Source organism: Oncorhynchus keta, chromosome 26 (assembly GCF_023373465.1).
Source record: "Oncorhynchus keta strain PuntledgeMale-10-30-2019 chromosome 26, Oket_V2, whole genome shotgun sequence".
In the NCBI taxonomy this organism is placed as follows: domain Eukaryota; kingdom Metazoa; phylum Chordata; class Actinopteri; order Salmoniformes; family Salmonidae; genus Oncorhynchus; species Oncorhynchus keta.
The window spans coordinates 39471870-39498279 of record NC_068446.1 but is presented as its reverse complement, the minus strand read 5'-3'; the positions used below and the strand labels follow the sequence as shown (position 1 = coordinate 39498279).

The 26410-nt window shown below is 44.3% G+C and overlaps 1 protein-coding gene and 1 long non-coding RNA gene across 4 annotated transcripts in view; one reads left to right on the top strand and one right to left on the bottom strand.

Moving 5' to 3' along the window:
- Positions 1–26410, bottom strand: part of ppip5k1b (diphosphoinositol pentakisphosphate kinase 1b) — a 150433-nt gene that overhangs the window by 66510 nt on the left and 57513 nt on the right. For all 3 annotated transcript variants that reach the window (XM_052480800.1, XM_052480799.1, XM_052480801.1), the window contains exons 16-24: positions 8724–8845; positions 8326–8508; positions 7361–7502; positions 6687–6910; positions 4694–4821; positions 2084–2198; positions 1702–1809; positions 1493–1609; positions 665–802 (exon numbers count right to left, since the gene is read on the bottom strand). In XM_052480800.1, the coding sequence (XP_052336760.1) occupies positions 665–802; positions 1493–1609; positions 1702–1809; positions 2084–2198; positions 4694–4821; positions 6687–6910; positions 7361–7502; positions 8326–8508; positions 8724–8845 (1277 nt within the window). The remainder of the gene's footprint in view (positions 1–664; positions 803–1492; positions 1610–1701; positions 1810–2083; positions 2199–4693; positions 4822–6686; positions 6911–7360; positions 7503–8325; positions 8509–8723; positions 8846–26410) is intronic.
- Positions 6929–7338, top strand: LOC127912089 (uncharacterized). Its single transcript, XR_008080633.1, has 3 exons — positions 6929–7110; positions 7187–7262; positions 7301–7338. It is a non-coding gene; the product is annotated as an uncharacterized LOC127912089 (long non-coding RNA).

Sequence of the window (26410 nt, the reverse complement as noted above, 5' to 3'; positions counted from 1 at the left end):
CCCACTGTGCTACGTCCTACCGGACGGATTTCTAGCTGCTTGAACGCCAGGAACTCAGATACACATGAAAACCGTGAAATGACCCAGGTGATCGATTGAACATCACTCAGAGATGCACAAAAACAATATAACATTCAAAATGGGTGAACCTTTCCTTTAAGTACATTTAAAACCAAATACCTTTAGACTTGTACTCAAGTAGTATTTTACTGCGTTACTTTTACTTGTCATTTTGTATTAAGGTATCTTTATTTTTTACTCAAATATGACAAATTGCGTACTTTTCCCACCACTGAATAATCATCACTAATAGGGACATAGTACAAAGACTACGTAATCTGAGATGACTTGCAAAGCGAACACAGATACCTGGATGTTGTTCATCAGGCTGCACAACAGAAAACGTTTAATAACGTTTTGCAACGGGAAACGGACGTTTGGTCAAGGTCAAGTCGCTCGCTCTCTCAAATAATTTTTTCTATTATTATTTGGTACCTATGAACAGCCGTTTTATAAAAATCAGGTCCTAGAGAGTCAATATCTGAACAGATTCACGCTATGCCTGTGATTCAGAAGTGTACTGTACTGAATGTGGGAGAGAGGGCTAGGGTCATGCTAGGGTTAGAGAGGGCACACGGTCATGGACGTGACCCTGGTCATATACCTCCATGGAGCCAGTCTTGCGGTTGCGGATCATGAGGGATCTTTTGATGCTGATTGGCTCAGAGAGCGACAGGGCCCGGTCAGTCTCGTCCTGTGATAGGTCCTCCAGACTGCCTTGGTTGGTCTGCTTCTCCTGGTTCTGGATTGGATCAAAGAGACCGTTAACAGCGGTTGTGGACACACACACACTTACACACACCACACACACACTTACACACACCACACACACACTTACACACACCACACACACACACGGACACACACCACACACACACACACACACACCACACACACACACACACACGGACACACACCACACCACATACGGACACACGGACACACACCACACCACAGACACACATCACACCACAGACACACATCACACACACACGGACACACACAACACACACACACGGACACACGGACACAGACACACACACACACCACACACACACACGGACACACACCACACACAGACACACACCAGGACACACACCACACACACACACACCACACACACACCACACACACACGGACACACACGGACACACACACACCACACACACACGGACACGCACCAGGACACACACCACACACACACACACACACACACACGGACACACACACACCACACCACAGACACACGGACACAGACACACGGACACACACACACGGACACACACGGACACACACACACCACACCACACACACACGGACACAGACACACGGACACACACACACGGACACACACGGACACACACACACCACACCACACACACACGGACACAGACACACGGACACAGACACACGGACACACACGGGGACACACCTCAGCGGAGGCTGGGCGGAAGCCAAAGCCCAGAGGGACGTTCTCCTCGTCCTCACAGCCCTTCACCCCAGGACTGAAGTGGAGCTCCACGTGGAAACGCTCCTCTGACCCAGGGTCCTGTTCAACACAAACACACGGAAACAACACAACATGAAAAATGATGTTAAACTACACAGACAGGCAGAGAGAGACAGAGACACCTAACTGACCTTGTTGTTATCCTCATACAGCATGATGACTATCTGGGTCATGTAGTTGAGTTCAGAGACGGCGCTGAGGTAATCCATGGCCTGTTTCCACTGCTGGTCCTTCACTTCCTGTCACACACACACAACATTACAACCAGAGATATCTGGATCCTGACGATTCATTCTGCCTATATGAGACAACTGCAAAACAAACTAAATAATAGTATGTGAACCCAGGTCTGCAATATTCATGACCACATCTAAATCACAGTTGGTACTTTCAGTGAACTATTCCTTTACATTACAACAACAAATCTGATCCCAGATCTGTTCGTGCCATCTTGCAAACACCTTGACCTATGATCATTGTCGTGCCAAACAGATCTGGGAGCAATGTACTTACGTCCAGTAATCCCCCGTAGCGGAAGATGCTGAGCAGTGAGTGGACGTGGCTTTCGCTGGTGAAATAGAGACGGGTCCTGACGTGGCGCCCCGGAGACATGACCCCCCGCGAATACCTGGAACACCAGAGGGAATGAAAGGCAAATGGGTGATCACTCACTGGGGCTCTAGAGAGACACTTCAGGGCAGTTAACTGGTCCTGGGACAGTGGCTCAACTCAGTGGTATGCCATCATTGTAACAACAGGGTCTACTAAGAACTGGTCCTGGGACAGTGGCTCAACTCAGTGGTATGCCATCATTGTAACAACAGGGTCTACTAAGAACTGGTCCTGGGACAGTGGCTCAACTCAGTGGTATGCCATCATTGTAACAACAGGGTCTACTAAGAACTGGTCCTGGGACAGTGGCTCAACTCGGTGGTATGCCATCATTGTAACAACAGGGTCTACTAAGAACTGGTCCTGGGACAGTGGCTCAACTCAGTGGTATGCCATCATTGTAACAACAGGGTCTACTAAGAACTGGTCCTGGGACAGTGGCTCAACTCAGTGGTATGCCATCATTGTAACAACAGGGTCTACTACGAACTGGTCTTGGGACAGTGGCTCAACTCGGTGGTATGCCATCATTGTAACAACAGGGTCTACTACGAACTGGTCTTGGGACAGTGGCTCAACTCGGTGGTATGCCATCATTGTAACAACAGGGTCTACTAAGAACTGGTCCTGGGACAGTGGCTCAACTCAGTGGTATGCCATCATTGTAACAACAGGGTCTACTAAGAACTGGTCCTGGGACAGTGGCTCAACTCAGTGGTATGCAATCGTTGTAACAGGGTCTACTAAGAACTGGTCAGTGGAATGTAGGGCTGGGCGACATAGTGAGAAAATCGAGATATGATTTTTAGGCTAACTCATGGCCGATTCACGATACAGTATATATATTTTTTCTTCACTTTTTCTTAGTAGGGTCTGTTCTGTTTTAAATTTTGGGAGAGATGAGACATGAAACAGATATCGTTAAAGGTTAAGTTCTCCATTACAGTAAAATAGAGAGTTGAAAATAAATTTGTGAGTTGAAACTGCTCATTGTCAGAGAGGAAGTAGTGACCTTTCTACTCTTTGTTGTTGTGAGTGGCAGGGGCTCGGAGTCTGGAGGGAGGGGCTCGGAGTCTGGAGGGAGGGGCTCGGTGTCTGGAGGGAGGGGCTCGGAGTCTGTGGACGAGTGGGAAGGTTCACAGTGCACACAGCACAGAAGGTGGTACTTAATGTCTGGAGGGAGGGGCTTGGTGTCTGGAGGGGGGGTCTGGGGAAGGGGCTTGGTGTCTGGGGAAGGGGCTTGGTGTCTGGAGGGAGGGGCTTGGTGTCTGGGGGAAGGGGCTTGGTGTCTGGAGGGAGGGGCTTGGTGTCTGGAGGGAGGGGCTTGGTGTCTGGAGGGAGGGGCTTGGTGTCTGGAGGGAGGGGCTTGGTGTCTGGAGGGAGGGGCTTGGTGTCTGGGGAAGGGGCTTGGTGTCTGGGGGAAGGGGCTTGGTGTCTGGGGAAGGGGCTTGGTGTCTGGAGGGAGGGGCTTGGTGTCTGGGGGCTTGGTGTCTGGGGGGGGCTTGGTGTCTGGGGGGAGGGGCTTGGTGTCTGGGGGGAGGGGCTTGGTGTCTGGAGGGAGGGGCTTGGTGTCTGGAGGGAGGGGCTTGGTGTCTGGAGGGAGGGGCTTGGTGTCTGGGGGAGGGGCTTGTTGGTGTCTGGGGGAGGGGCTTGTTGGTGTCTGGGGGGCTTGGTGTCTGGGGGAGGGGCTTGGTGTCTGGGGGAGGGGCTTGGTGTCTGGGGGAGGGGCTTGGTGTCTGGAGGGAGGGGCTTGGTGTCTGGAGGGAGGAGCTTGGTGTCTGGAGGGAGGGGCTTGGTGTCTGGAGGGAGGGGCTTGGTGTATGGAGGGAGGGGCTTGGTGTCTGGAGGGAGGGGCTTGGTGTCTGGAGGGAGGGGCTTGGTGTCTGGAGGGAGGGGCTTGGTGTCTGGAGGGGGGCTTGGTGTCTGGGGGGTCTGGGGGCTTGGTGTCTGGGGGAAGGGGCTTGGTGTCTGGAGGGAGGGGCTTGGTGTCTGGGGGAAGGGGCTTGGTGTCTGGGGAAGGGGCTTGGTGTCTGGGGGAAGGGGCTTGGTGTCTGGGGAAGGGGCTTGGTGTCTGGGGGAAGGGGCTGGGTGTCTGGGGGAGGGGCTTGGTGTCTGGGGAAGAGGCTTGGTGTCTGGGGGAGGGGCTTGTTGGTGTCTGTGTGTGTCTGGGAAGGTGTTCAGTGTACACAGCACAGTCAGAAGGCTGGAAGGAGACAAAAACATAAAAAATGCCCCCAAAAAATGAGGGAAAAAAATGTGAACTTTGATTCTTGAGATACAGACATTTCAAACATCGCGCTAAAACATTAATTCAGATTAATTTGATATATCGCCCTGCCCCAGTGGTTATGTCATCATCACAGGGTCTACCAAGAACTGGTCCTAGGACAGAGGCACACTCACAGTGATGTGTACCTACAACAACTGATCCTAGATCAGTGGCACTGAGTGTATTAGAGACTGACTCCAGAAACCAGCCAAGTGCATCATACAGGTGGCACTGCGACTCACAGCGGGTGCAGCTTATTGACGGCCTCGTCCTCGTGGGTCCTCTGCAGGTCCAGCTGAATCTTCTTCATCAGGGGAAGGCAGTAGGCCTGGGCAATGTCCATCTTCTCTGCCTTATTGATGCCATACTCCTAGAGAGAGAGACAAACATGCTCAAAAGGTATGTTTAAAAAATACACGCTTCAACCCAACTTTTTACTTCTGTTGATCATTTTCTGAAAAGACAGAACAGTCATCAGGAGCCAGGTTTACTGTACTTGAAAAGACAGAACAGTCATCAGGAGCCAGGTTTACTGTACTTGAAAAGACAGAACAGTCATCAGGAGCCAGGTTTACTGTACTTGAAAAGACAGAACAGTCATCAGGAGCCAGGTTTACTGTACTTGAAAAGACAGAACAGTCATCAGGAGCCAGGTTTACTGTACTTGAAAAGACAGAACAGTCATCAGGAGCAAGGTCACTTGAAAGGGTAACAAAGTAAGCTGGTATTAAGAATTGAAAAAGGGAATGCCAAGGAGTAAGAAAGGAGGTAGATGAGCCAAGAATCATCCTCAGACTGAGGGGACTGAGAATTCCCCCTCCTCCTCCCTCTCTGTGTGTGTGTGTACGTTGACATTTCTCTAGCCAACCAGGGACATAGAAACATTCAGAAGTCATGGTCCCCACCATAGCAGGTCTACACTACAGTTATAGTCCCCACCATAGCAGGTCTACACTACAGTTGTAGTCCCCGCAGTGAGTCTACACTACAGTTATAGTCCCCGCAGTGAGTCTACACTACAGTTATAGTCCCCGCAGTGAGTCTACACTACAGTTATAGTCCCCGCAGTGAGTCTACACTACAGTTATAGTCCCCGCAGTGAGTCTACACTACAGTTATAGTCCCCGCAGTGAGTCTACACTACAGTTATAGTCCCCGCAGTGAGTCTACACTACAGTTATAGTCCCCGCAGTGAGTCTACACTACAGTTATAGTCCCCGCAGTCGGTCTACACTACAGTTATAGTCCCCGCAGTGAGTCTACACTACAGTTATAGTCCCCGCAGTGAGTCTACACTACAGTTATAGTCCCCGCAGTGAGTCTACACTACAGTTATAGTCCCCGCAGTGAGTCTACACTACAGTTATAGTCCCCGCAGTGAGTCTACACTACAGTTATAGTCCCCGCAGTGAGTCTACACTACAGTTATAGTCCCCGCAGTGAGTCTACACAACAGTTATAGTCCCCGCAGTGAGTCTACACTACAGTTATAGTCCCCGCAGTGAGTCTACACTACAGTTATAGTCCCCGCAGTGAGTCTACACTACAGTTATAGTCCCCGCAGTGAGTCTACACAACAGTTATAGTCCCCGCAGTGAGTCTACACTACAGTTATAGTCCCCGCAGTGAGTCTACACTACAGTTATAGTCCCCGCAGTGAGTCTACACTACAGTTATAGTCCCCGCAGTGAGTCTACACTACAGTTATAGTCCCCGCAGTGAGTCTACACGACAGTTATAGTCCCCGCAGTGAGTCTACACTACAGTTATAGCCCCCGCAGTGAGTCTACACTACAGTTATAGTCCCCGCAGTGAGTCTACACGACAGTTATAGTCCCCGCAGTGAGTCTACACTACAGTTATAGTCCCCGCAGTGAGTCTACACTACAGTTATAGTCCCCGCAGTGAGTCTACACTACAGTTATAGTCCCCGCAGTCGGTCTACACTACAGTTATAGTCCCCGCAGTGAGTCTACACTACAGTTATAGTCCCGGCAGTGAGTCTACACTACAGCTATAGTCCCCGCAGTCGGTCTACACCACAGCTATAGTCCCCGCAGTCGGTCTACACCACAGCTATAGTCCCCGCAGTCGGGCTACACCACAGCTATAGTCCCCGCAGTCGGGCTACACCACAGCTATAGTCCCCAGTCGGTCTACACCACAGCTATAGTCCCCACTTAAGTAGGTAAACGTGTGTGTGATATATAAATAAATAACTGTCTTCCCCCTCACCTGAGGTATGACGATGTCGGCCAGGGCTCGGGACAGCCTGAACAACTCCAGTGTGTCCTCTAGGTCCAGCGTGGCGTTGTGCTGCGTGTCGTACTTCACACAGTCGTAGATGTCTGGGATCTTACTGATGTCATAGCGACCGCTCTTATTCCGGAAGTCCCTTTCCAGCTTGGACCAGCGTTGCAGCATCAGCTCCAGGGTCTCACTGTGGTACAGCTGCAGGTCTGGGAACAGGTCTTAGCTTACAGGTACAGCTGCAGGTCTGGGAACAGGATTTAGCTTACCGGTACAGCTGCAGGTCTGGGAACAGGATTTAGCTTACAGGTACAGCTGCAGGTCTGGGAACAGGATTTAGCTTACAGGTACAGCTGCAGGTCTGGGAACAGGATTTAGCTTACAGGTACAGCTGCAGGTCTGGGAACAGGTCTTAGCTTACAGGTACAGCTGCAGGTCTGGGAACAGGACTTAGCTTACAGGTACAGCTGCAGGTCTGGGAACAGGATTTAGCTTACAGGTACAGCTGCAGGTCTGGGAACAGGATTTAGCTTACAGGTACAGCTGCAGGTCTGGGAACAGGTCTTAGCTTACAGGTACAGCTGCAGGTCTGGGAACAGGACTTAGCTTACAGGTACAGCTGCAGGTCTGGGAACAGGACTTAGCGTACAGATACAGACCTGCAGATTTGGGGTCCTCCAGCCTCCTGCGGATCTGGGAGGTGAGTCTCTGGATGAGGGCGTAGACCTGATCACACGTCCTCACAGGGTTCACTATGGTCTTCATAGAGGTGACCAGGGAGGGGCTGCCTGTAGGGGCCAGCTACAACACATGGTAACAGTCCCACTTTAATACAGTGGTACTAATAGTGCAGAACGTAATGGAACGGCGTAACACTGGTATCCATAACAACCAGTGATGAAATGCGAGATCTCTTATCTGGAGATTGACAGAGATGTCATGCTCAGCTGATGGCTGTACGGTAAGGAATGAATAGGAAACATTGTTCTTAAATCTCAAGAATATTGAAAGACTTGATGGAATTGTCGATGGAGCCTCCCATCAGTGAAACAGAGTGTTCATTTGGGTGACCATTTCTCTACTTCAACCCCGCAGGTAAAAATACATTGATGCAGTGTAAAACTTGTAATAATGACACGTCTTAATATCTCAATGATTCTTAGTTGAATGCCTTATGAGACATTATAAGCTCATTCATGGTTATAACAACTCATAAGCAATTACACCTTTACGCAGTGAATGAAGTGTTATTAACCATTAAACAGGGCTTTCCTGGCCTCCCGGGTGGCGCAGTGGTTAAGGGCGCTGTACTGCAGCGCTAGCTGTGCCACCAGAGACTCTGGGTTCGCGCCCAGGCTCTGTCGTAACCGGCCCTGACCGGGAGGTCAGTGGGGCGACGCACAATTGGCCTAGCGTCGCCCCGGGTTAGGGAGGGCTTGGTCGGTAGGGGTGTCCTTGTCTGTGGTGCGGCTGGCTTCCGGGTTGGATCCAACCCATCCAACCCGTAAAATGTAAAAAAATAAAATAAAATAAAATAAAAACAGGGCTTTCCTGCCTATGGTTTTTTTCCAACCCCGATTGGGTGGTTAGTAGTGGTCTAGGTGAACGGGTCTGCTGACTGTACCTTCTGGTAGTCGGCCTCAGTGAAGTCCTGGTCTTTCTGCATGATCTCATGGAGCCGTACCTTCACCCTCTGCTGGCAGTCGGTCAGAGACTCGCTGTCACTGTCCAGCATGCCGTTCATGTTGGCACTCTTCACCATCTGCACCAGGATGGGAGTCAGCTCCCCCTCCAGAGCCAGCAGACCCTACACACACACACACACACACACACACACACACACACACACACACACACACACAGTTAAGAGATATACACATATGTTCACACGTACTGTACACAGAAAGGGTTGATATATGCAGGGTTGGAGATATATTGACATTGAACACAAATGAAAGAAACAAGGCTAGTGAGCATACTGTACACACGTCTGTAGATGTTTCAGTATACATACGCACGCACCTTGGCAAAAGCGGCAGCGGTCATCTGAACACGGCCTTCGTCTGAGGCGTAGATCTTGAGGTCGTGGCGGTAGGTGCTGTGTAAACGGAGCAGACCACAGCCAGGGAAACCAGCGTAGTCCCCTTCAGAGTCAAACACACAGAGGAAGGAACATCAGCCTTGCAGGACATCACAGAGGAAGGAACATCACAGAGGAAGGAACATCAGAGGAAGGAAGGAACATCACAGAGGAAGGAACATCACAGAGGAAGGAACATCACAGAGGAAGGAACATCACAGAGGAAGGAACATCACAGAGGAAGGAACATCACAGAGGAAGGAACATCACAGAGGAAGGAACATCACAGAGGAAGGAACATCACAGAAGGAAGGAACATCACAGAGGAAGGAACATCACAGAGGAAGGAACATCACAGAGGAAGGAACATCACAGAGGAAGGAACATCAGAGAGGAAGGAACATCAGAGAGGAAGGAACATCACAGAGGAAGGAACATCAGAGAGGAAGGAACATCAGAGAGGAAGGAACATCAGAGAGGAAGGAACATCAGAGAGGAAGGAACATCAGAATAGGAAGGAACATCAGAATAGGAAGGAACATCAGAGAGGAAGGAACATCAGAAAGGAAGGAACATCAGAGAAGGAAGGAACATCAGAGAAGGAAGGAACATCAGAGAAGGAAGGAACATCAGAGAGGAAGGAACATCACAGAAGGAAGGAACATCAGCAAAGGAAGGAACATCAGAATAGGAAGGAACATCAGAATAGGAAGGAACATCAGAGAGGAAGGAACATCAGAGAAGGAAGGAACATCAGAGAAGGAAGGAACATCAGAGAGGAAGGAACAGAGGAAGGAACATCACAGAGGAAGGAACATCACAGAGGAAGGAACATCACAGAGGAAGGAACATCAGAGAGGAAGGAACATCAGAGAGGAAGGAACATCACAGAGGAAGGAACATCACAGAGGAAGGAACATCACAGAGGAAGGAACATCAGAGGAAGGAAGGAACATCACAGAGGAAGGAACATCACAGAGGAAGGAACATCACAGAGGAAGGAACATCACAGAGGAAGGAACATCACAGAGGAAGGAACATCAGAGGAAGGAAGGAACATCACAGAGGAAGGAACATCAGAGAGGAAGGAACATCACAGAGGAAGGAACATCACAGAGGAAGGAACATCACAGAGGAAGGAACATCACAGAGGAAGGAACATCACAGAGGAAGGAACATCACAGAGGAAGGAACATCACAGAGGAAGGAACATCACAGAGGAAGGAACATCACAGAGGAAGGAACATCACAGGAAGGAACATCAGAAAGGAACATCACAGAGGAAGGAACATCACAGAGGAAGGAACATCAGAGGAAGGAAGGAACATCAGAGAGGAAGGAACATCACAGAGGAAGGAACATCACAGAGGAAGGAACATCAGAGAGGAAGGAACATCAGAGAGGAGAGGAACATCACAGAGGAAGGAACATCAGAGAGGAAGGAACATCACAGAGGAAGGAAGGAACATCACAGAGGAAGGAACATCACAGAGGAAGGAACATCACAGAGGAAGGAACATCACAGACGAAGGAACATCACAGACGAAGGCACATCACAGACGAAGGCACATCACAGACGAAGGAACATCACAGAGGAAGGAACATCACAGAAGGAAGGAACATCACAGAGGAAGAAACATCACAGACGAAGGCACATCACAGAGGAAGGAACATCACAGAGGAAGGAACATCAGAGGAAGGAAGGAACATCACAGACGAAGGAACATCACAGAAGGAAGGAACATCACAGAAGGAAGGAACATCAGCAAAGGAAGGAACATCACAGACGAAGGAACATCACAGACGAAGGAACATCACAGAGGAAGGAACATCACAGAGGAAGGAACATCACAGAAGGAAGGAACATCACAGACGAAGGAACATCACAGAGGAAGGAACATCACAGAAGGAAGGAACATCAGAGTAGGAAGGAACATCACAGAGGAAGGAACATCACAGAGGAAGGAACATCACAGAAGGAAGGAACATCACAGAAGGAAGGAACATCAGAGAGGAAGGAACATCACAGAAGGAAGGAACATCAGAGAGGAAGGAACATCACAGAGGAAGGAACATCACAGAGGAAGGAACATCAGAGAGGAAGGAACATCAGAGAGGAAGGAACATCAGAGAAGGAAGGAACATCAGAGAAGGAAGGAACATCAGAGAAGGAAGGAACATCAGAGAAGGAAGGAACATCAGAGAAGGAAGGAACATCAGAGAAGGAAGGAACATCAGAGAAGGAAGGAACATCAGAGAGGAAGGAACATCAGAGAAGGAAGGAACATCAGAGAAGGAAGGAACATCAGAGAAGGAAGGAACATCAGAGAAGGAAGGAACATCAGAGAAGGAAGGAACATCAGAGAAGGAAGGAACATCAGGCTTTTGCAGGACATCAGAGAAGGAAGGAACATCAGGCTTTTGCAGGACATCAGAGAAGGAAGGAACATCCGGCTTACAGGACATCACAGAGGAAGGTAAAGCGTGAAGAAAGGGTACCCACTTACGCAACGGCACAGACTCTGCAAAAAGTTGATGAGGTCGCGAACATTGGTGATTCAAAAAGACGTCAACTGGATTTTTAAAATTGAACTAGTTAAGTCAGTTAAGAACAAATTCTTATTTGCAATGACGGCTTACCCCGGCCAACACTGGGCAAATTATGCGCCGCCCTATGGGACTCCCAATCACGGCGGGTTATGATAGAGCCTGGATTCGAACCAGGGACTGCAGTGACGCGTCTTGCACTGTCTTAGACACGCTGCGCCACTCGGGATTATGTTTGCATGAAAAAGAAACAGTCCTTCGCATCTCATACCTGGGATGAAATATGGTTCATGTAATGAGGTTGAAATAAAACCACTAAAGACCTGGGAAATTCCATAATGAATCCTCCTGCAGGTTGTGTAATAGTCGTCCATGATGAATCCTCCTGCAGGTTGTGTAATAGTCGTCCATAATGGATCCTCCTGCAGGTTGTGTAATAGTCGTCCATAATGAATACTCCTGCAGGTTGTGTAATAGTCGTCCATAATGAATCCTCCTGCAGGTTGTGTAATAGTCGTCCATAATGGATCCTCCTGCAGGTTGTGTAATAGTCGTCCATAATGAATCCTCCTGCAGATTGTGTAATAGTCGTCCATAATGAATCCTCCTGCAGGTTGTGTAATAGTCGTCCATAATGAATCCTCCTGCAGGTTGTGTAATAGTCGTCCATAATGAATCCTCCTGCAGGTTGTGTAATAGTCGTCCATGATGAATCCTCCTGCAGGTTGTGTAATAGTCGTCCATAATGAATCCTCCTGCAGATTGTGTAATAGTTGTCCATGATGAATCCTCCTGCAGGTTGTGTAATAGTCGTCCATAATGAATCCTCCTGCAGGTTGTGTAATAGTCGTCCATAATGAATCCTCCTGCAGGTTGTGTAATAGTCGTCCATGATGAATCCTCCTGCAGGTTGTGTAATAGTCGTCCATAATGAATCCTCCTGCAGATTGTGTAATAGTTGTCCATGATGAATCCTCCTGCAGGTTGTGTAATAGTCGTCCATAATGAATCCTCCTGCAGGTTGTGTAATAGTCGTCCATAATGAATCCTCCTGCAGGTTGTGTAATAGTCGTCCATAATGAATCCTCCTGCAGGTTGTGTAACAGTCGTCCACAATGAATCCTCCTGCAGGTTGTGTAATAGTCGTCCATAATGAATCCTCCTGCAGATTGTGTAATAGTCGTCCATGATGAATCCTCCTGCAGGTTGTGTAATAGTCATCCATAATGAATCCTCCTGCAGATTGTGTAATAGTCGTCCATAATGAATCCTCCTGCAGGTTGTTTAATAGTCGTCCATAATGAATCCTCCTGCAGGTTGTGTAACAGTCGTCCACAATGAATCCTCCTGCAGGTTGTTTAATAGTCGTCCATAATAAATCCTCCTGCAGGTTGTGTAATAGTCGTCCATAATGAATCCTCCTGCAGGTTGTGTAATAGTCGTCCATAATGAATCCTCCTGCAGGTTGTTTAATAGTCTAACATAATGAATCCTCCTGCAGGTTGTGTAATAGTCGTCCATAATGAATCCTCCTGCAGATTGTGTAATAGTCGTCCATGATGAATCCTCCTGCAGGTTGTGTAATAGCCGTCCATAATGAATCCTCCTGCAGATTGTGTAATAGTCGTCCATAATGAATCCTCCTGCAGGTTGTTTAATAGTCGTCCATAATGAATCCTCCTGCAGGTTGTGTAATAGTCGTCCATAATGAATCCTCCTGCAGATTGTGTAATAGTTGTCCATGATGAATCCTCATGCAGGTTGTGTAATAGTCGTCCATGATGAATCCTCCTGCAGGTTGTGTAATAGTTATGCTGCAGTAGTTTATGTGTCGGGGGGCTACATAAATACATTTGCTTTGAATTGAACATAATGAATCCTCCTGCAGGTTGTGTAATAGTCGTCCATAATGAATCCTCCTGCAGGTTGTGTAATAGTCGTCCATAATGAATCCTCCTGCAGGTTGTTTAATAGTCCTCCTGCAGGTGATGAATCCTCCTCCTGCAGGTTGTGTAATAGTCGTCCATAATGAATCCTCCTGCAGGTTGTGTAATAGTCTAACATAATGAATCCTCCTGCAGGTTGTGTAATAGTCGTCCATAATGAATCCTCCTGCAGGTTGTGTAATAGTCTAACATAATGAATCCTCCTGCAGGTTGTGTAATAGTCGTCCATGATGAATCCTCCTGCAGGTTGTGTAATAGTTATGCTAATAGAATATCCTGCAGGGTTGTACATAAATACATTTGCTTTGATTTGAACATAATGAATCCTCCTGCAGGTTGTGTAATAGTCGTCCATAATGAATCCTCCTGCAGGTTGTGTAATAGTCGTCCATAATGAATCCTCCTGCAGGTTGTGTAGGAATTGTTGTGTAATAGTCGTCCATAATGAATCCTCCTGCAGGTTGTGTAATCCTCCTGCATTGTGTAATAGTCATAATGTCCATAATGAATCCTCCTGCAGGTTGTGTAATAGTCGAACCATAATGAATCCTCCTCAGGTTGTTTAATAGTCGTCCATAATGAATCCTGGTTGTGTAATAGTCCCATAATGAATCCTGCAGGTTGTGTAATAGTCGTCCATAATGAATCCTCCTGCAGGTTGTGTAATAGTCATAATGAATCCTCCTGCAGGTTGTGTAATAGTCGTCCATGAATGAATCCTCCTGCAGGTTGTGTAATAGTCTCATAATGAATCCTCCTGCAGGTTGTGTAATAGTCGTCCATAATGAATCCTCCTGCAGGTTGTGTAATAGTCGTCCATAATGAATCCTCCTGCAGGCTGTGTAATAGTCGTCCATGATGAATCCTCCTGCAGGTTGTGTAATAGTCGTCCATAATGAATCCTCCTGCAGATTGTGTAATAGTCTCCATAATGAATCCTCCTGCAGGTTGTGTAATAGTCTCAACATAATGAATCCTCCTGCAGGTTGTGTAATAGTCTAACATAATGAATCCTCCTGCAGGTTGTGTAATAGTCGTCCATAATGAATCCTCCTGCAGGTTGTGTAATAGTCTAATAGTCTAACCATAATGAATCCTCCTGCAGGTTGTGTAATAGTCGTCCATAATGAATCCTCCTGCAGGTTGTGTAATAGTCGTCCATAATGAATCCTCCTGCAGGTTGTGTAATAGTCTCCATAATGAATCCTCCTGCAGGTTGTGTAATAGTCGTCCATAATGAATCCTCCTGCAGGTTGTGTAATAGTCGTCCATGTGTAATAATAATCCTCCTGCAGGTTGTGTAATAGTCGTCCATAATGAATCCTCCTGCAGGTTGTGTAATAGTCATCCATGATGAATCCTCCTGCAGGTTCTGTAATAGTCATCCATAACGAATCCTCCTGCAGGTTGTGTAATAGTCGTCCATGATGAATCCTCCTACAGGTTGTTTAATAGTTTAACATAATGAATCCTCCTGCAGGTTGTGTAATAGTCATCCATGATGAATCCTCCTGCAGGTTGTGTAATAGTCGTCCATGATGAATCCTCCTGCAGGTTGTGTAATAGTCGTCCATGATGAATCCTCCTGCAGGTTGTGTAATAGTCGTCCATAATGAATCCTCCTGCAGGCTGTGTAATAGTCGTCCATGATGAATCCTCCTGCAGGTTGTGTAATAGTCGTCCATAATGAATCCTCCTGCAGGTTGTGTAATAGTTATGCCTCCTGCAGGTTGTGTAGTTTATGAATCCTCCTGCAGGTTGTATAATAAGGCTGTGTAATACATTTGAATTTGATTTGAACATAATGAATCCTCCTGCAGGTTGTGTAATAGTCTAACATAATGAATCCTCCTGCAGGTTGTGTAATAGTCGTCCATAATGAATCCTCCTGCAGGCTGTGTAATAGTCGTCCATGATGAATCCTCCTGCAGGTTGTGTAATAGTCGTCCATAATGAATCCTCCTGCAGGTTGTGTAATAGTCGTCCATAATGAATCCTCCTGCAGGTTGTGTAATAGTCATCCATGATGAATCCTCCTGCAGGTTGTGTAATAGTCGTCCATAATGAATCCTCCTGCAGGTTGTTTAATAGTCGTCCATAATGAATCCTCCTGCAGGTTGTGTAACAGTCGTCCACAATGAATCCTCCTGCAGGTTGTTTAATAGTCGTCCATAATAAATCCTCCTGCAGGTTGTGTAATAGTCGTCCATAATGAATCCTCCTGCAGGTTGTGTAATAGTCGTCCATAATGAATCCTCCTGCAGGTTGTTTAATAGTCTAACATAATGAATCCTCCTGCAGGTTGTGTAATAGTCGTCCATAATGAATCCTCCTGCAGATTGTGTAATAGTCGTCCATGATGAATCCTCCTGCAGGTTGTGTAATAGTCGTCCATAATGAATCCTCCTGCAGATTGTGTAATAGTCGTCCATAATGAATCCTCCTGCAGGTTGTTTAATAGTCGTCCATAATGAATCCTCCTGCAGGTTGTGTAATAGTCGTCCATAATGAATCCTCCTGCAGATTGTGTAATAGTTGTCCATGATGAATCCTCATGCAGGTTGTGTAATAGTCGTCCACAATGAATCCTCCTGCAGGTTATTTAATAGTCTAACATAATGAATCCTCCTGCAGGTTGTGTAATAGTCGTCCATGATGAATCCTCCTGCAGGTTGTGTAATAGTTATGCTGCAGTAGTTTATGTGTCGGGGGCTATATAAATACATTTGCTTTGAATTGAACATAATGAATCCTCCTGCAGGTTGTGTAATAGTCGTCCATAATGAATCCTCCTGCAGGTTGTGTAATAGTCGAATCCTCCTGCAGGTTGTTTAATAGTCGTCCATGATGAATCCTCCTGCAGGTTGTTTAATAATGAATCCTCCAATAGATGAATCCTCCTGCAGGTTGTGTAATAGTCGTCCATAATGAATACTCCTGCAGGCTGTGTAATAGTCGTCCATAATGAATCCTCCTGCAGGTTGTGTAATAGTCGTCCATGATGAATACTCCTGCAGGTTGTGTAATAGTCTAACATAATGAATCCTCCTGCAGGTTGTGTAATAGTCGTCCATAATGAATACTCCTGCAGGTTGTGTAATAGTCGTCCATAATGAATCCTCCTGCAGGCTGTGTAATAGTGGTCCATGATGAATCCTCCTGCAGGTTGTGTAATAGTAGTCCATAATGAATCCTCCTGCAGATTGTGTAATAGTCTAACATAATGAATCCTCCTGCAGGTTGTGTAATAGTCTAACATAATGAATCCTCCTGCAGGTTGTGTAATAGTCTAACATAATGAATACTCCTGCAGGTTGTGTAATAGTCGTCCATAATGAATCCTCCTGCAGGTTGTGTAATAGTCTAACATAATGAATACTCCTGCAGGTTGTGTAATAGTCGTCCATAATGAATCCTCCTGCAGGTTGTGTAATAGTCTAACATAATGAATCCTCCTGCAGGTTGTGTAATAGTCTAACATAATGAATACTCCTGCAGGTTGTGTAATAGTCGTCCATAATGAATCCTCCTGCAGGTTGTGTAATAGTCGTCCATAATGAATCCTCCTGCAGGTTGTGTAATAGTCGTCCATAATGAATCCTCCTGCAGGTTGTGTAATAGTCGTCCATGATGAATCCTCCTGCAGGTTGTGTAATAGTCGTCCATAATGAATCCTCCTGCAGGTTGTGTAATAGTCATCCATGATGAATCCTCCTGCAGGTTGTGTAATAGTCATCCATAACGAATCCTCCTGCAGGTTGTGTAATAGTCGTCCATGATGAATCCTCCTACAGGTTGTTTAATAGTTTAACATAATGAATCCTCCTGCAGGTTGTGTAATGTCAATCCTCCTGCAGGTTGTGTAATAGTCGTCCATGATGAATCCTCCTGCAGGTTGTGTAATAGTCGTCCATGATGAATCCTCCTGCAGGTTGTGTAATAGTCGTCCATAATGAATCCTCCTGCAGGCTGTGTAATAGTCGTCCATGATGAATCCTCCTGCAGGTTGTGTAATAGTCGTCCATAATGAATCCTCCTGCAGGTTGTGTAATAGTTATGCTGCAGTAGTTTATGTGTCCTGCAGGCTATATAAATACATTTGATTTGATTTGAACATAATGAATCCTCCTGCAGGTTGTGTAATAGTCTAACATAATGAATCCTCCTGCAGGTTGTGTAATAGTCGTCCATAATGAATCCTCCTGCAGGCTGTGTAATAGTCGTCCATGATGAATCCTCCTGCAGGTTGTGTAATAGTCGTCCTCCTGCAGGTTGTGTAATAGTCGTCCATGATGAATCCTCCTGCAGGTTGTGTAATAGTCGTCCATAATGAATCCTCCTGCAGGTTGTTTAATAGTCGTCCATAATGAATCCTCCTGCAGGTTGTGTAACAGTCATCCACAATGAATCCTCCTGCAGGTTGTTTAATAGTCGTCCATAATAAATCCTCCTGCAGGTTGTGTAATAGTCGTCCATAATGAATCCTCCTGCAGGTTGTGTAATAGTCGTCCATAATGAATCCTCCTGCAGGTTGTTTAATAGTCTAACATAATGAATCCTCCTGCAGGTTGTGTAATAGTCGTCCATAATGAATCCTCCTGCAGATTGTGTAATAGTCGTCCATGATGAATCCTCCTGCAGGTTGTGTAATAGTCGTCCATAATGAATCCTCCTGCAGATTGTGTAATAGTCGTCCATAATGAATCCTCCTGCAGGTTGTTTAATAGTCGTCCATAATGAATCCTCCTGCAGGTTGTGTAATAGTCGTCCATAATGAATCCTCCTGCAGATTGTGTAATAGTTGTCCATGATGAATCCTCATGCAGGTTGTGTAATAGTCGTCCACAATGAATCCTCCTGCAGGTTATTTAATAGTCTAACATATTGAATCCTCCTGCAGGTTGTGTAATAGTCGTCCATGATGAATCCTCCTGCAGGTTGTGTAATAGTTATGCTGCAGTAGTTTATGTGTCGGGGGGCTACATAAATACATTTGCTTTGATTTGAACATAATGAATCCTCCTGCAGGTTGTGTAATAGTCGTCCATAATGAATCCTCCTGCAGGTTGTGTAATAGTCGTCCATAATGAATCCTCCTGCAGGTTGTTTAATAGTCGTCCATGATGAATCCTCCTGCAGGTTGTGTAATAGTCGTCCATAATGAATACTCCTGCAGGCTGTGTAATAGTCGTCCATAATGAATCCTCCTGCAGGTTGTGTAATAGTCGTCCATGATGAATACTCCTGCAGGTTGTGTAATAGTCTAACATAATGAATCCTCCTGCAGGTTGTGTAATAGTCGTCCATAATGAATACTCCTGCAGGTTGTGTAATAGTCGTCCATAATGAATCCTCCTGCAGGCTGTGTAATAGTCGTCCATGATGAATCCTCCTGCAGGTTGTGTAATAGTCGTCCATAATGAATCCTCCTGCAGATTGTGTAATAGTCTAACATAATGAATCCTCCTGCAGGTTGTGTAATAGTCTAACATAATGAATCCTCCTGCAGGTTGTGTAATAGTCTAACATAATGAATACTCCTGCAGGTTGTGTAATAGTCGTCCATAATGAATCCTCCTGCAGGTTGTGTAATAGTCTAACATAATGAATACTCCTGCAGGTTGTGTAATAGTCGTCCATAATGAATCCTCCTGCAGGTTGTGTAATAGTCTAACATAATGAATCCTCCTGCAGGTTGTGTAATAGTCTAACATAATGAATACTCCTACAGGTTGTGTAATAGTCGTCCATAATGAATCCTCCTGCAGGTTGTGTAATAGTCGACCATAATGAATCCTCCTGCAGGTTGTGTAATAGTCGTCCATGATGAATCCTCCTGCAGGTTGTGTAATAGTCGTCCATAATGAATCCTCATGCAGGTTGTGTAATAGTCGTCCATAATGAATCCTCCTGCAGGTTGTGTAATAGTCGTCCATGATGAATCCTCCTGCAGGTTGTTTAATAGTCGTCCATGATGAATCCTCCTGCAGGTTGTGTAATAGTCGTCCATAATGAATCCTCCTGCAGGCTGTGTAATAGTCGTCCATGATGAATCCTCCTGCAGGTTGTGTAATAGTCGTCCATGATGAATCCTCCTGCAGGTTGTGTAATAGTCGTCCATGATGAATCCTCCTGCAGGTTGTGTAATAGTCGTCCATAATGAATCCTCCTGCAGGCTGTGTAATAGTCGTCCATGATGAATCCTCCTGCAGGTTGTGTAATAGTCGTCCATAATGAATCCTCCTGCAGGTTGTGTAATAGTTATGCTGCAGTAGTTTATGTGTCGGGGGGCTATATAAATACATTTGATTTGATTTGAACATAATGAATCCTCCTGCAGGTTGTGTAATAGTCTAACATAATGAATCCTCCTGCAGGTTGTGTAATAGTCGTCCATAATGAATCCTCCTGCAGGCTGTGTAATAGTCGTCCATGATGAATCCTCCTGCAGGTTGTGTAATAGTCGTCCATAATGAATCCTCCTGCAGGTTGTGTAATAGTCGTCCATAATGAATCCTCCTGCAGGTTGTGTAATAGTCGTCCATAATGAATCCTCCTGCAGGTTGTGTAATAGTCGTCCATAATGAATCCTCCTGCAGGCTGTGTAATAGTCGTCCATGATGAATCCTCCTGCAGGTTGTGTAATAGTCGTCCATAATGAATCCTCCTGCAGGCTGTGTAATAGTCGTCCATGATGAATCCTCCTGCAGGTTGTGTAATAGTCGTCCATAATGAATCCTCCTGCAGGCTGTGTAATAGTCGTCCATGATGAATCCTCCTGCAGGTTGTGTAATAGTCGTCCATGATGAATCCTCCTGCAGGTTGTGTAATAGTCGTCCATAATGAATCCTCCTGCAGGTTGTGTAATAGTCGTCCATAATGAATCCTCCTGCAGGTTGTGTAATAGTCATCCATGATGAATCCTCCTGCAGGTTGTGTAATAGTCGTCCATGATGAATCCTCCTGCAGGTTGTGTAATAGTTATGCTGCAGTAGTTTATGTGTCGGGGGGCTATATAAATACATTTGATTTGATTTGAACATAATGAATCCTCCTGCAGGTTGTGTAATAGTCGTCCATAATGAATCCTCCTGCAGGTTGTGTAATAGTTATGCTGCAGTAGTTTATGTGTCGGGGGGCTATATAAATACATTTGATTTGATTTGAACATAATGTATCCTCCTGCAGGTTGTGTAATAGTCGTCCATAATGAATCCTCCTGCAGGTTGTGTAATAGTCGTCCATAATGAATCCTCCTGCAGGTTGTGTAATAGTCGTCCATGATGAATCCAAGAGCCCATCCTGATTTCCCTTCAGCAATGAGAAGGGCAGAAGTGCCGTTGGAACGAATCCCAACTTTAGAGCCGCATGCCTAATTTGAGCTCGTACAAAAAAATACCCCATTAACCTCAACACATGATTTACTAAAAACTGAGTTATGATTTGGGCCAATATGTCCCAAGTTCTCCCTGAAGACAAACCCAGGGCTCGAGAAAAGTGTTACTGTATGTATGGACAAGCAGGGAAGTTTTCTTATCAAACACTGTATAGCGGTTATCTACATGTAGTTCAACTGAATTCAATTGAAACCAGGGCTGCTTTTGATGTCAAATCATTTGGGTTTGACCAAATAGTGAATAGGTAGTATATAGTGTAGAGGTAGTATATAGTGTAGAGGTAGTATATAGTGTAGAGGTGAGGAGTGTAACCAGAGGTAGTATATAGTGTAGAGGTGAGGGGTGTAGAGGTAGTATATAGTGTAGAGGTAGTATATAGTGTAGAGGTAGTATATAGTGTAGAGGTGAGGAGTATAGTGTAGAGGTAGTATATAGTGTAGAGGTAGTATATAGTGTAGAGGTAGTATATAGTGTAGAGGTAGTATATAGTGTAGAGGTAGTATATAGTGTAGAGGTGAGGAGTGTAACCAGAGGTAGTATATAGTGTAGAGGTGAGGGGTGTAGAGGTAGTATATAGTGTAGAGGTAGTATATAGTGTAGAGGTGAGGAGTGTAGAGGTAGTATATAGTGTAGAGGTAGTATATAGTGTAGAGGTGAGGAGCGTAGAGGTAGTATATAGTGTAGAGGTGAGGGGTGTAGAGGTAGTATATAGTGTAGAGGTAGTATATAGTGTAGAGGTGAGGGGTGTAGAGGTAGTATATAGTGTAGAGGTAGTATATAGTGTAGAGGTGAGGGGTGTAGAGGTAGTATATAGTGTAGAGGTAGTATATAGTGTAGAGGTGAGGGGTGTAGAGGTAGTATATAGTGTAGAGGTAGTATATAGTGTAGAGGTAGTATATAGTGTAGAGGTGAGGGGTGTAGAGGTAGTATATAGTGTAGAGGTGAGGGGTGTAGAGGTAGTATATAGTGTAGAGGTGTATATAGTGTAGAGGTAGTATATAGTGTAGAGGTGAGGGTGTGAGGTAGTATATAGTGTAGGGTAGTGTAGAGGTAGTATATAGTGTAGAGGTAGTATATAGTGTAGAGGTAGTATATAGTGTAGAGGTAGTATATAGTGTAGAGGTAGTATATAGTGTAGAGGTAGTATATAGTGTAGAGGTAGTATATAGTGTAGAGGTAGTATATAGTGTAGAGGTAGTATAGTAGTGTAGAGGTAGTATATAGTGTAGAGGTAGTATATAGTGTAGAGGTAGTATATAGTGTAGAGGTAGTATATAGTGTAGAGGTAGTATATAGTGTAGAGGTAGTATATAGTGTAGAGGTAGTATATAGTGTAGAGGTAGTATATAGTGTAGAGGTAGTATATAGTGTAGAGGTGTAGTATATAGTGTAGAGGTAGTATATAGTGTAGAGGTAGGGGGTGTAGAGGTAGTATATAGTGTAGAGGTAGTATATAGTGTAGAGGTAGTAGAGGTAGTATATAGTGTAGAGGTGAGGGGTGTAGAGGTAGTATATAGTGTAGAGGTAGTATATAGTGTAGAGGTAGTATATAGTGAGGGTGTAGAGGTAGTATATAGTGTAGAGGTAGTATATAGTGTAGAGGTAGTATATAGTGTAGAGGTAGTATATAGTGTAGAGGTAGGGGTAGAGGTAGTATAGTGTAGAGGTGAGGGAGTGTAACCAGAGGTAGTATATAGTGTAGAGGTAGTATATAGTGTAGAGGTAGAGGTAGTATAGTGTAGAGGTGAGGGTGTAGAGGTAGTATATAGTGTAGAGGTGAGGGGTGTAGAGGTAGTATATAGTGTAGAGGTGAGGGGTGTAGAGGTAGTATATAGTGTAGGTGTAGGGGGTGTAGAGGTAGTATATAGTGTAGAGGTAGTATATAGTGTAGAGGTGAGGGGTGTAGAGGTAGTATATAGTGTAGAGGTAGTATATAGTGTAGAGGTAGTATATAGTGTAGAGGTGAGGGGTGTAGAGGTAGTATATAGTGTAGAGGTAGTATATAGTGTAGAGGTAGTATATAGTGTAGAGGTAGTATATAGTGTAGAGGTAGTATATAGTGTAGAGGTGAGGGGTGTAGAGGTAGTATATAGTGTAGAGGTAGTATATAGTGTAGAGGTAGTATATAGTGTAGAGGTAGTATATAGTGTAGAGGTAGTATATAGTGTAGAGGTAGTATATAGTGTAGAGGTAGTATATAGTGTAGAGGTAGTATATAGTGTAGAGGTAGTATATAGTGTAGAGGTAGTATATAGTGTAGAGGTAGTATATAGTGTAGAGGTAGTATATAGTGTAGAGGTAGTATATAGTGTAGAGGTAGTATATAGTGTATAGTGTAGAGGTAGTATATAGTGTAGAGGTAGTATATAGTGTAGAGGTGAGTATAGTATATAGTGTAGAGGTAGTATATAGTGTGAGGTAGTATATAGTGTAGTATATAGTGTAGAGAGGTGTAGTATATAGTGTAGAGGTAGTATAGGTAGTGTGTAGAGGTAGTATATAGTGTAGAGGTAGTATATAGTGTAGAGGTAGTATATAGTGTAGAGGTGTATATAGTGTAGAGGTAGTATATAGTGTAGAGGTAGTATATAGTGTAGAGGTAGTATATAGTGTAGAGGTAGTATATAGTGTAGAGGTAGTATATAGTGTAGAGGTAGTATATAGTGTAGAGGTAGTATAGTAGTGTAGAGGTAGTATATAGTGTAGAGGTAGTATATAGTGTAGAGGTAGTATATAGTGTAGAGGTAGTATATAGTGTAGAGGTGTAGTATAGTGTAGAGGTAGTATATAGTGTAGAGGTAGTATATAGTGTAGAGGTAGTATATAGTGTAGAGGTGAGGAGTGTAGAGGTAGTATATAGTGTAGAGGGTAGTATATAGTGTAGAGGTAGTATATAGTGTAGAGGTAGTATATAGTGTAGAGGTAGTATATAGTGTAGAGGTGAGGGTAGAGGTAGTATATAGTGTAGGTAGTATATAGTGTAGAGGTAGTATATAGTGTAGAGGTAGTATATAGTGTAGAGGTAGTATATAGTGTAGAGGTAGTATAGTAGTGTAGAGGTAGTATATAGTGTAGAGGTAGTATATAGTGTAGAGGTAGTATATAGTGTAGAGGTAGTATATAGTGTAGAGGGTGTAGAGGTAGTATATAGTGTAGAGGTAGTATATAGTGTAGAGGTGAGGGGTATAGGTGTAGAGGTAGTATATAGTGTAGTGTGTAGAGGTAGTATATAGTGTAGAGGTAGTATATAGTGTAGAGGTAGTATATAGTGTAGAGGTAGTATATAGTGTAGAGGTAGTATATAGTGTAGAGGTAGTATATAGTGTAGAGGTAGTATATAGTGTAGAGGTAGTATATAGGTAGTATATAGTGTGAGGTAGTATATAGAGGTAGTATATAGTGTAGAGGTAGTATATAGTGTAGAGGTAGTATATAGTGTAGAGGTAGTATATAGTGTAGAGGTAGTATATAGTGTAGAGGTAGTGTAGAGGTAGTATATAGTGTAGATAGTGTAGAGGTAGTATATAGTGTAGAGGTGAGGATATAGTGTAGAGGTAGTATATAGTGTAGAGGTAGTATATAGTGTAGAGGTAGTATATAGTGTAGAGGTAGTATATAGTGTAGAGGTAGTATATAGTGTAGAGGTGAGGGGTGTAGAGGTAGTATATAGTGTAGAGGTAGTATATAGTGTAGAGGTAGTATATAGTGTAGAGGTAGTATATAGTGTAGAGGTGAGTGTAGTAGTATATAGTGTAGAGGTAGTATATAGTGTAGAGGTAGTATATAGTGTAGAGGTGAAGTATATAGTGTAGAGGTAGTATATAGTGTAGAGGTAGTATATAGTGTAGAGGTAGTATATAGTGTAGAGGTAGTATATAGTGTAGAGGTGAGGAGTGTAGAGGTAGTATATAGTGTAGAGGTAGTATATAGTGTAGTATATAGGTAGGTAGTATATAGTGTAGAGGTAGTATATAGTGTAGAGGTAGTATATAGTGTAGAGGTGAGGGGTGTAGAGGTAGTATATAGTGTAGAGGTAGTATATAGTGTAGAGGTAGTATATAGTGTAGAGGTAGTATATAGTGTAGAGGTGAGGAGTGTAGAGGTAGTATATAGTGTAGAGGTGAGGAGTGTAGAGGTAGTATATAGTGTAGAGGTAGTATATAGTGTAGAGGTAGTATATAGTGTAGAGGTAGTATATAGTGTAGAGGTGAGGAGTGTAGAGGTAGTATATAGTGTAGAGGTAGTATATAGTGTAGAGGTAGTATATAGTGTAGAGGTAGTATATAGTGTAGAGGTAGTATATAGTGTAGAGGTAGTATATAGTGTAGAGGTGAGGGGTGTAGAGGTAGTATATAGTGTAGAGGTAGTATATAGTGTAGAGGTGAGGGTGTAGAGGTAGTATATAGTGTAGAGGTAGTATATAGTGTAGAGGTAGTATATAGTGTAGAGGTAGTATATAGTGTAGAGGTAGTATATAGTGTAGAGGTAGTATATAGTGTAGAGGTGAGGGGTGTAGAGGTAGTATATAGTGTAGAGGTAGTATATAGTGTAGAGGTGAGGGGTGTAGAGGTAGTATATAGTGTAGAGGTAGTATATAGTGTAGAGGTAGTATATAGTGTAGAGGTAGTATATAGTGTAGAGGTGAGGAGTGTAGAGGTAGTATATAGTGTAGAGGTAGTATATAGTGTAGAGGTAGTATATAGTGTAGAGGTAGTATATAGTGTAGAGGTAGTATATAGTGTAGAGGTAGTATATAGTGTAGAGGTGAGGGGTGTAGAGGTAGTATATAGTGTAGAGGTAGTATATAGTGTAGAGGTAGTATATAGTGTAGAGGTAGTATATAGTGTAGAGGTAGTATATAGTGTAGAGGTGAGGAGTGTAGAGGTAGTATATAGTGTAGAGGTAGTATATAGTGTAGAGGTAGTATATAGTGTAGAGGTAGTATATAGTGTAGAGGTGAGGGGTGTAGAGGTAGTATATAGTGTAGAGGTCGTATATAGTGTAGAGGTAGTATATAGTGTAGAGGTAGTATATAGTGTAGAGGTAGTATATAGTGTAGAGGTAGTATATAGTGTAGAGGTAGTATATAGTGTAGAGGTAGTATATAGTGTAGAGGTGAGGGTGTAGAGGTAGTATATAGTGTAGAGGTAGTATATAGTGTAGAGGTAGTATATAGTGTAGAGGTGAGGAGTGTAACCAGTAGTATATAGTGTAGAGGTAGTATATAGTGTAGAGGTAGTATATAGTGTAGAGGTAGAGGGTGTAGAGGTAGTATATAGTGTAGAGGTAGTATATAGTGTAGAGGTAGTATATAGTGTAGAGGTAGTATATAGTGTAGAGGTAGTATATAGTGTAGAGGTGAGGGGTGTAGAGGTAGTATATAGTGTAGAGGTAGTATATAGTGTAGAGGTAGTATATAGTGTAGTATAGTGTAGAGGTAGTATATAGTGTAGAGGTGAGGAGTGGTAGTAGAGGTAGTATATAGTGTAGAGGTGAGGGTGTAGTGTAGAGGTAGTATATAGTGTAGAGGTAGTATATAGTGTAGAGGTAGTATATAGTGTAGAGGTAGTATATAGTGTAGTATATAGTGTGAGGGGTGTAGAGGTAGTATATAGTGTAGAGGTGAGGGGTAGAGGTAGTATATATGTAGAGGTAGTATATAGTGTAGAGGTGATATAGTGTAGAGGTAGTATATAGTGTAGAGGTGAGGGGTGTAGTGTAGAGGTAGTATATAGTGTA